Genomic DNA, 11,078 nt, shown 5'->3' on the forward strand with positions numbered 1-11,078 from the left:
TATCCTCGGTATATCAGGAATCTCAAGATTCTTTATGACATCATAGCTTATATGATGCATTGTCAATTGGATGATGATAATGAGGCATTTGGGTTTGTGACATCTCAGGTTGACTGTGTGTTGCTGAATATACCCAACCTCAGTCAGGATTCGGGTGTGCATGACCACAAGGAACCACTACCTCTCAGACATCACCCTCTATATCAAAACCTTAGCATCTGAAGTAGCCTCGGCGATATCAGAATAATCAATTATTGATGTGTCATCATCTATCATCAGTGGAACAAAAGCTTCATCGTCCTCTCTAAAATCTCCAAAGGTTTTACCGAATCACCCACCAAGGTCATCTAGATCTTCTAATGGTCCTGCTTCATCGGGTGCAGCAGTTGAAAATGTAGGAAAATATACAGTTTCAGCGTATAACTCAACCGATTGATTATTTTAAGATTGATGCATGATAACCATAATAGCTACATCGTCGTCATCATTAAGCAAGATTGCTCCATATTTGATCGAATTCTCTCAAAGTAGGTGTCGATAACTCAAACATGAGATAAAAGCTCCAAGTTTGCTATCAATTTTTTTCTTCATTTGCTGATGTGATACATCAACATGGAACATCATGTTTACAGGCTTTTGTGACACAAACAGAACACCAAACTAATTTTTGGTCACTTGGCCATTTAAGTGAACGTCAGTGAAAATTTTGGTAGCCATTGCTTTTAAAAAGGTTTTTGGAGAAAGGTTTTTGCTGAAGATACAATTGATGTAAGCCAATTTAATAAGCTTCAACCCGAAAATGTCAAAACGTGCCATTAATAATCTTCAGAAAATACCATTAATAATGCAAGATGCCATAAAATGTCAGCAACTTTTCAGTGCCCCATCAATCATCTTCAACAACTTTTCAATGAAAGTCAATTATAATAATGCACCATGCCTGAAAATGTTAAAACGAACCTTTAATAATCTTCAGAATGCGCCATTAATAATGTAGGATTCCAGAAAATGTCAGCAACTCTTTAGTGCCCCATCAATCATCTTCAGTAACTTTTCAATTAAATGTCATCTCTAATAATGCACCATGCCCGAAAAATATCAAAACGGACCATTAATAATGCAGGATGCCAGAAAATGCCAACATCTTTTTAGTGTCCCATCACTCATCTTCAGCAACTTTTCAGTGAAATGTCATCTCTAATAATGCACCATGCCAAAAAAATGTCAAAACGAGCAATTAATAATCTTCAAAACAAGCCATTAATAATGCAGGATGCCAGAAAATGTCAGCAACTTTTCAGTGCCTCATCAATCATCTTCAACAACGTTTCAGTGAAATGTCATCTCTAATAATGCATCATGTTCGAAAATGTCAAAACGGGCCATTAATAATACAGGATGCCAGAAAATGTCAGTAACTTTTCATTGCCCCATCAATCATCTTCAACAACTTTTTAGTTACATGTCAACTCATTTATGAAAATTTTCACTACTGATATATCACTTCATATCATGAACAACTTGCATTTCAACAGATATCTAATATAATGCACCATACTATAAAATTTTATGTTAACAAACTTTTTTATCCTATAAATACAAGTTTGGTGAAACCTATTTTACCGGTCTAAAACAACCTCAATTTGTCACTTCCAAATCTTGAGTTTTTTTACGAATATGGAAACTATCTGTGTAACTATTTTTTATGATTGCAAATCTTAAACCATGTGTTTCAAAAAAATATTCAACTAGACGAGTTGAAGTTCAATATACAAAGATGGTTCAATTGGGAAGTAGTAGAAGAATATCTTTGTTATATTATAGAATTCCACTATCATGCACGAGGTTTCATCTAAGTGGTGATATCGACCTTACTGGTATGATTGAGACATACTTCAACTATTCTTTGTCTAATGTTGATTTTTTTGTAGAGTTCGAACATCTCGAACTTGATCGTACGATTGAGGATGTTGTTTCTACCTTGAACATCCCAACAACTTAAACAATTGACGAAGCAACAAACATAGATGATGGAGACCCAAAAGCATGGTTAAAATATGTACGTGAACGACAACAAGAAAGAGCATGGAGAATTGAAAAAACTTAATATTACTTTTGATGAGTCTACTGATTACGAATAGTAGAACATCGAAACGATCAATGCAACAGATGTTTATAAATTTATGATTTGATTTACTGTTTAGCGTATATGTAAGATTTGTCCTATTTACGTCTTTAAGGTAATGTATTAATTGTGTTGTAATATTACTTCTTAATGTGCATCTCTCATGGTCCATTTTTTTCTCCATATACCAACATAACGATTTTCTTATTTAAATATAATATTAAACATAAAAACAAGCACAAAAAAACCTTACCAGGAATTAATTCAACGAAACTTGACGTCTTTTTTTCCATATCTAATTTTAAGTATATTATTGGAAAAAAAAATAATATTTTAAAAGAACTTGTCACTTCGAGGTGATAAGTTCCTTAAAATAAATAAAATAATACGTACGTAATAAAAAATAATATTCCATAAAACTCATTATATCAAGGTAACGAGTTTCCCTTGCACTGTAGTAAATATTGTAATCCCTAATTAAAAACCAATGTGCCCTAAAAACCTAAATTTTATTTTTATTTGTTGTAATGGGCCAAAAAATGCCAAGAGAGCCTCATAAGGCCAAATTAGCCCATTAGGGCGACCGTCTAAATAATTTAGACCATTAGGGCATCCAAACATTTAATTTGGGATCTACGACAAATTGAACAGTGGAACTCGTCATGCCGGCGTGACGAGTTTCATGGGATATAATTTTTTAATGGACCCTATCAGGTAGGCCCCACACCCGGATTAAAAAAATTCTTTAGGGACTCGTCACACTATAAAAAATATTTTTTTAATTTTGTATTTTTTAAAAGAAAATTAAAAAAATAAAATTATATTGTATTCCCATATTTGAGCAATGCTGGTAGTATTGATACTACATTGTGAGTATCGATACTGCCACTACCTTTGGTATCGGTACCTTTTTGCATTCTAGAATTTGAGTAATGTTGGTAGTATCGATACTACCTTGTGAGTATCGATACTTTCGTACCTTTGGGTATCAGTACCATTTTTGCATTTTGGAATTTGAGCAATGCGAGTAGTATCGATACTACCTTATGAGTATCGATACTTCCATTACATTTGGTATCGGTGCCCCTTTGGATATCAGTACCATTTTTGTATTCTGGAATTTGAGCATTGTTGGTAGTATCGATACTACCTTGTGCGTATCGATACTTCTGATGCCTTTGGTATCGATAACATATGAACAATATATGTACTACGTGTACAAAAACTTATTTTGTGCTCAATTACAAGTAAAATGAACTTTGAATTATTTTCGAAACTTTGAAAACTCTTGAAAAATTCAATTCAAGTCCAAAAACATTATGCCTTAATTGTTATATCAAAATATAGTTCAATATTTTGTAACGCTTATTTTAGCATCCAATACGATATTTTGGAAGATGTGGACAATGTTTTCTATTATGGCCTTCACCTCTGCAGTGGCCACAAAGTTTTCGTTGACCTGGCTCTCTTTGAGGATCATCCATATCAATATGAATTCAGCTAGATTCAGGTTTACCCCATAACTTCCTACACATGCATGTAGGTTATCATTCCTCAGAAATTGTGCATGTAGGCAAGTATGCTTCATTTGGGAGGTACTTGAAGTCACAACTGTAAATGTTACGCATAGTGTGCAGGCTATAACAGTCATTAGCATATAAGTATGGGTTAACATTGATGTGCATACATGCAACAACAACGTGAGCGCATGGGAACCTAAAAGCTTGAAATCGACAACAATCACACCATCTTCTATTCAGATTACCAGTGTATGTTGTAGAATTACCTCCCTCACGTGGTCGAACTAGAGCTTGGACAACGAAATCAGAACCAAGTCTGGAGCCCAATTTATCCCATCGCTGATCATGGCATCAATTTGTGCACTTTTGTCTACCCATACTTTACCCAACCTAAAGTAAGTCTCCCTAACAATACTTGCTATTAGGAGATGTCGAGTCCCTTTCAGCCACTGAGTTGATACATTCAGCAAGGTTAGTAGTCATATGGCCAAAGCCCATACAGAAAAGTGTCATCAACTTGAATCATTTATTTGCAAAATCTAAACCCTTCGATAGCTGGCTTAAACGCCCAGAACAAGCCACCAAAAATTCTCTTCTCGGAGATAACTTCTCCTTCAAGTGTGACTGCAGGATGAGTATAATACGTAACAATGATTTCAGGGATGAAAAATTCCATTGCTTGCAGCAGACGGGTAGCTCATTATATGACTGATCCCAATCACCATACAACAAGGTCATTGCTTGTCGTTTAGCCATTCATGCCTTGTAATAAGTCGGAATATAACCAAATGAATTTCGAATGGATGCCACTAACACAGAAACAGACACTCTTGGATTTTTTTCCATTAATAGCTTCACATAAGAGCATATGACATCCGAATCTAAATGTTTGTGGTCTTGTGTCAAGGAGGTCATTGTACATGCGTGCTCTGCATTGAACCTTGTGACTTCCCACAACATCTTCCGTTGTAGGTATGATACTCGTATCCTCCATTTACAACCAACATCATGGTGTATACAACTTACGAAATAAGTTTTTTTATCCTACTCCGCGACATAGAATTGAAGATGAGCTTTGATACAATACTCATTGATTGCTAGTTTGCCATTTTTTTTTGTTTCAAACTGAGACCCTACAGCCAACTCAGATGACCGCTCGTCTGAAGAACCCCAGTGGGCAACACATAACTCCGGTATATCAAATATTTCAGGATTCCGCATAGCATCATAGTTAATTTCTTGCAACTGTATGATGATACCAAGGAAAATCCTAATGATTGAATTCAAGTTCGATTTCTGTCCTTGCCCAAACATTTGGAGCATTCTGCAATCCTTTACATCGTGAAACAGCTGCCTCCCATATATCCGTCTCAACATCTAAACCTTGTCCCTCTGAAGCAGCCTCAACAATAACGGACTCATCAACTAATGTTGTGTCGTCATCGTCTACCAACGGAACAATGTCTTCATCATCCTCGTTAAATTCAGCAAGGTGTTCACCGAACCGTCCAACAAGGTTCTCATCACCATAACTTCCATGTGGTTAAGAGTGTTCTGCTTCTTATGTCTTCGAGCTGGTACTGATGACATCGAAATATCAGTTGCATTCGTCGTTTGGACGTACATCTCCACCATATTATTATCTGATGGTTGATGAAGTCCAACCATAATAGCAACATCGTCATCATCATCAAGCTGAACTTTTCCATAAGTCATTGGATTTAAGGAGATCAAATGTCGATAAATTAAACATGAAACAGAAGCTCCAACTTTTCTCTTAATTTTTTGCCTCATTTAGCGATGCGATACATCTACAGGGAACATCATATTGATCGGCATGTCTGACTCAAACACACCACCAACATCAGTTTGTAGAATTTCGTCATTATAATGGACAACTGTGAAGAATTTGTTGCTCATTGTTTGAAATGGTTTTGGTTAGATGAAAAGAGTTTTTTTTTTTTTTTTTTTTTGCGTAGGAGATTGAAGATGAAAGTAGTGTCTAAAGTAAGAGATTGAAGATGATGTGCACAATTTAAAGGGAAGAGATATTTTTTCCCGTTGGAACTCGTCACGCCGGTGCGACGAGTTCTATTGAAAATTTTAACAAAAATTCGAACGTTTAACAACGGTCAAAAATTTGAAAATTATACCCGTTGGAAGTCACGTCGGCGTGACGAGTTCAGTGGGAATAAAATATTTTTTTTTAATTTTATTTTAAAAAATTATAAAAAAAATATTTTTTATTGGGACTCATCACGCCAGTATAACGAGTCCCAAAAGAATTTTTTTTTAATCCGAGTATGGGGTCCACTTGACAGGGCCCATTAAAAAAATTATATCTCATGTAACTCGTCACGCTGGCGTGACGAGTTCCATGGGCACTGTTCAATTTACCGTATATCTCAAATTAAATGTTTGGTACCTAATGAGCTAAATTATTTATCCGGTTGCCCTAATGGGCCAATTTGGGCGTCTCATAATTGGGCTCGTAAAGCGTCGTGTTTGAACCTCATAACAAAGCGTTGAAGATTTAGCACTGAAACGACATCGTATAGTTGCCTTGTCTAATTTGGAGCTTCGAAATTCAAGCTCAACACCTTTGGCCTCTCGACCTAGACGGCGTACCAATTTGGTTTGAAAATGAGGAAACTGGCGAGACAATTTCGAAGTTCTGAAGACGAGAAGTTCTCTCTCCCAACCTTCGACGACGATCGTCCCATGGATATCAACGGTCACTTTCTCTCTCTTTAACCTTTTCCCCAGAAATAAAAAATGGCAATTTGATTAATGATTATAAAAAAAAACTTATTTTTGTTGGGTCTTTTTTTTTTAATTTACAGAACAAGAGGAGTTGGTTCGTTCTCTCGAAAAGATGCATGCTCAACAAAGTCTTCAATGGAGGGTCTTCCTCTTTACTGTTCCATAATCTTTTTTTTTAAACTTATATCTTTCTCCTTATTTCTATATATATACTTTGTAATCATTGGTTTTCTTAAATCTGCAGAGTGTGTTTGCAGCACTTCTATTTTGTTACTCGGCGTTTCTTTTATACTCCATCTACCACCAGACCTTATTTCCATGGGAACTGGTATGAATTACTCAATACCCAATTCCTTAATAGGACCTAAAAGGTTGTTTCCATTTCGGATCATGTTACTCTAATAAAACTTTTCATGTGTATGATCATGTAACTGCTAATGTAATTGGACCGTGTCGAGGTCCATGATGCACTGTGCTTTAAAATTTTATACCATTTATTTCCTCTCTTTTTTTTCTTATCACAATCAACAAATATAAATTGTTGCACTTATATTATCAGCGGTACCATGCTTACTTCATGGAAGATGTTGATTCATGGATGATAATAACTTCAGGTTTGATTGCTTGTTTATCTTCATTGATATGTATTCATTTATTGGCTTCTTTGCTTGTTACATTTTGTTAACATTTTCACAGAAATTGTAGATAGTTGATTTTGAAAAGCTCTTGACTTTGGTTACTCTTATGGTGGAATATAGCCATATTGTTTGACAATATTTTCCTTTTGTTCTTAAATTGCTAGTCATTGCCCATTTTTTCCATTCCTCATTACATTCAACATATCTGATATGGTTTTATACCTGTTATATATAGTAAATTTATAAAGTTTGTATTTTAACAGAATGGCTAGCTGTATTGGCTTGCTCAATGGCCATTATAGGTCTATTCAGTAATTCAAAGGTTCACAGAAAGTGGATATGGTACTCATGGTCTCTTGCTACTGTGCTTGCAGTTTTCTGGGTATATTATATGCTGAGGTACATCACATTCTCAGAATTTTGATTCCCATGTTCGATTCTTGTTTTCTGTGTTGATTTGTTGATTGTGCCATGGAACTTTGTATGAATAATTTATGGTGCTTAATTTAGGTTTTTTTTTTGTGTGTTGGGGGGGGGGGGGGTGAAATGAAGCATTGCGTGGCCAGCGCTAGTCAAACGTTGGATTCCAGTCGGTTTTAGTCATATACAACTGTGTTGGTTCCTATGACACATTGAAATAGATGTAGTCAAAGCAGTTTCAGGTTATGAGGGTGGGGGATTGATGTGATTTAAGGAGCATTGAAATGAAGCAATGCGTGGTCAGCAAATTCAAATGATGGGTTCCAGTCATTTTTAATCAGATACAATTGTGTTGGTTTCTATGAAACATTGAAACACATGTAATAAAAGCAGTTTCCCCTTATGATGAGGAGGGGAATTGATGTGATCTAAGGATGATTGAAATGAAGTAATGTGCGGTCAGTGCATTCAAGCGTTTGGAATCCTGTCGTTTTTAATTAGATAAATTGTGTTGCATTAAAACATTTGGATTTCAGTCTCTAGGTTGCATTTGTTATTCTTGAAAGTTGGTCCGAATCTCTCTTTCCCATTTATTTTCCTTCGTAGTTGAGATTTGTTTTGGAGATCTTATTGGTTTCGCTTAAGTTTATTCTTTGATTCATCAACGTGGAAGTTCTAATATCTTATATGTCCCTTCATGTGCCAACTGTTGGAATGCTAATTTGCGTGTTAGAATGCCAAAATTCCGTTGGGATGTTATCTGGCTTCCTTTTGGGCCCTTATGGTATGGCTATTTTTCCAATCTTTCTACCTCCTCTCATAATGCTTATCAAATTCTTACCTGTACAATGAACTTGCAGCGGAGCTGGGTTATGTCTCTATGTTGACCATGTCCTTTCCGAGTCATCAGAAGAAGTAAGGAAACTCAGAAGCTATATGTATGCTTTCAAAGCCGGCTAGCATCAACTAGATTGTTTAGCTGGATTGAGTCAAGGTGGTTGAAGAAAGTATGTCTGCTGCTGCAGTTTGGAAGCTGATAACTTATCCCCACTTGTTTGCTGTCTGTATTACAAAGAGAACTGCATGTTCACCTGTTATTCTCTCTGGACAGACTCGAATGAAAACCAGAGTTGGCGATTCTTGTTCTTTTCTTTCCTCTCTTTTTTGCATCATTTTGGAGGGTTTAATAGTTTAAAGTTTACGACGGTCTGAAGACTTTTTCTCACTAGAAATGTAAGCTTGTTATTTTAACCTGAAAAGTTGTAGTATCTTTGATTGCACTCTATTGTAGTATCCAAATCAATATATATATATATATATCCAAATTTCTCCCCACCCTTAAATCAAAGTATGTATCTTGAATGTTTAAACAAATAATTGATACCAACACAATGTCAACTGAACTAAATCAATTTCAACAAACAATTTAGATTTAAGTAGTAGCTTAGCTAAATTTCATGAAGTTGAAAAAAAAACAAATATTCAACGAAATCCAATATCCCAAAACTCTGATGTAAGCTTGGGCGGTGAACAAAATGCAAATTTTTTTAGTAAACAAGAGATTTTGATAAGTTACTATCATCATATCATCGATGACCTTGGTGCCTAAACCCTTCAATCCTTCAGCTGGGATTTCAGCAACGGTTACTATATAGCTCCTCCTTTGCATCTTCATCGTCGTTTCTCTTGCGATTGATTCGAACCCTGATTCTTCTTGGAACACTTCGGATACCCCTGCTCCAGATGTGCTTGTTCAGCTTGACATCAACTCTCACATCCTTGGTCCCAATGGCTTTTTCTGCATACTTCCTGATCTCCTTTATAGCCTTCGGAGCTTTCTTCTTGAACGTGCTGTTTCCAACAACATGATAATTCAAAAGTCGTTATCCAACTGTTCACTGTGCATCAATAAATTTACGGCCTCGTTTACCATTGCAACAGAACCAAGCTTTTCTTGGTTCCACCACAACTCAAATTTCATCCACAAAGGAAAAACATTTCATCCACAGCATCATGAACCTTACAATCAGTTGCACATCTAATTCTGAATAATGCAATTGCTTAGCGAAAAGCTAAAACTTAACCAAATAAATTAGCAATAAGATCAATACACATCTACGAAATACTGAGAACAATAATAATCGAGCAACCAACTTCATACAGCCAAGAGCTAATTTTGCAACCAGACTAAAATTAAACCCTCCACAAGGTAAAACAAATTAACGAGGGAATTTAAAGGGAAAGAAGAGTTACCAGCCATGAAGGCGCTTGTGAAGGATGATGGTGTACTCTCTGGTCTTTTCTTCCCCTTGTTTTTCTCAACCATTTTCACTCTCTCTTGTGTTAGTCCTTAACTGCATTCAGTCACCCATTGTCAGTTCAAAATCAACTCTTAATAAATAAAATAAACGAGAGAATTTTGTGGTTCGGTTTACTCATAAACCAAACGGAAGTGAAGGGTGAGAAAGACCCAGACCAGGTTGTGTGTATGAAGGAAATCAAAAGCTACAAAAGAGAAGTGGGAGGCGGAGGGGAGGGAGGTAGCTCAGCTAAAAACGAAATACAAAAAACCCTAGATTGCAGCGGCGTCGTTTATGAATATTAATGGATCATGGACCGCAACTTTGTCTGGGCCTTTGCTATTAAATCAAAATCCGTAGAAGGTCTCAGTCTCATCCGGGGCAGAATCTATTATGTCTCACAATTTTTATCAATTTAATCAGTAAAAATTTATTTTTCATGTCAATCCTTGAATTTTAACTTTTTCCATGACAGTCTCAGAATAGCACATAAATAAAGGATAAAAAAAATCTTGAATTTTGATTTTTTAACTTAATTTATAAATTTAAATATTTAGTATTCTAACTTTATTATACCACATAATTATTATTATTATTATATATATATATATATATATATTGAATAAAATCAAAAGTTCGAATTCGTAAATGAAAAATACAAAATTCATGTACTATTCAATTTGTTTTACTTATTTATGGTTGTTACTAAAAGAAAATTAGAATAACAGAAACCAATTTAAACCCATTTTTAAAAAAATAAATATTATTGAAACTTTTTATACTCGGATTTTAGGTGTTATTTTTTTACAAAAGAGAAAAATAACAGTAAATTTAGAAACTAACTACAAAACCTCTAGGGAAGGAAACACCCCTAGAATCAGCATCTAAAAATTGAAAGAACTTATAAACGGCAAGCCAAAAATCACAAATTTCTCTTCTATATAGCATCTCATTTTCTAGAGAACATCAACATAAAATCTCCTTTCATGATAAACATGTTAAAAACTGATTTCCCAATTGTGAGCGTTTAAACTTCGGTTATCGTTGATAATATCCCTTAAAGGGTGTAAATAAACGTCACCAAGATCTATTAGACACGAGCATCTACCTCACATTTAATTGCTCTATAATCATATTTCCATGCAATCCAATTCTTATAGCATGAAGCTCAACCATTACACTCGAGCAGATACAAAATGTGCCGAGAACTAGAGATGGTCATGGGACCTGAATACGATAGGTTCTGATCCGACCCGACTCAAACCGATCAAATCAGAATTTTTTTAAAAAAAATTTCAGGTTCGGATTGGGT

The 11,078-nt window shown here is 35.3% G+C and overlaps 1 protein-coding gene and 1 pseudogene across 1 annotated transcript; one reads left to right on the plus strand and one right to left on the minus strand.

The window, feature by feature from the left end:
* The first annotated feature begins 6,181 nt into the window (after positions 1–6,181).
* Positions 6,182–8,679, plus strand: LOC120207324. Its single transcript, XM_039206804.1, has 7 exons — positions 6,182–6,379; positions 6,489–6,550; positions 6,653–6,736; positions 6,968–7,022; positions 7,310–7,445; positions 8,200–8,250; positions 8,327–8,679. The coding sequence occupies exons 1-7, from the start codon at positions 6,289–6,291 to the stop codon at positions 8,424–8,426; spliced, it is 579 nt and encodes a 192-aa protein (XP_039062735.1). The 5' UTR covers positions 6,182–6,288; the 3' UTR covers positions 8,427–8,679.
* A 231-nt stretch (positions 8,680–8,910) lies between these two features.
* Positions 8,911–9,932, minus strand: LOC120207330 (annotated as a pseudogene).
* Between the last annotated feature and the right edge of the window lie 1,146 nt (positions 9,933–11,078).

Source organism: Hibiscus syriacus, unplaced genomic scaffold (genome assembly GCF_006381635.1).
Source record: "Hibiscus syriacus cultivar Baekdansim isolate YM2019G1 unplaced genomic scaffold, ASM638163v2 tig00014445_pilon, whole genome shotgun sequence".
Classification (NCBI taxonomy): Eukaryota; Viridiplantae; Streptophyta; class Magnoliopsida; order Malvales; family Malvaceae; genus Hibiscus; species Hibiscus syriacus.

Coding starts and splice junctions, on each gene's coding strand:
- LOC120207324 (XM_039206804.1), top strand. CDS start 6,289: ATGAGGAAACTGGCGAGACAATTTCGAAGTTCTGAAGACGAGAAGTTC. Junction 6,551..6,652: donor AACAAAGTCTTCAATGGAGG/GTCTTCCTCTTT, acceptor TTAAATCTGCAG/AGTGTGTTTGCAGCACTTCT. Junction 6,737..6,967: donor CCTTATTTCCATGGGAACTG/GTATGAATTACT, acceptor TTATATTATCAG/CGGTACCATGCTTACTTCAT.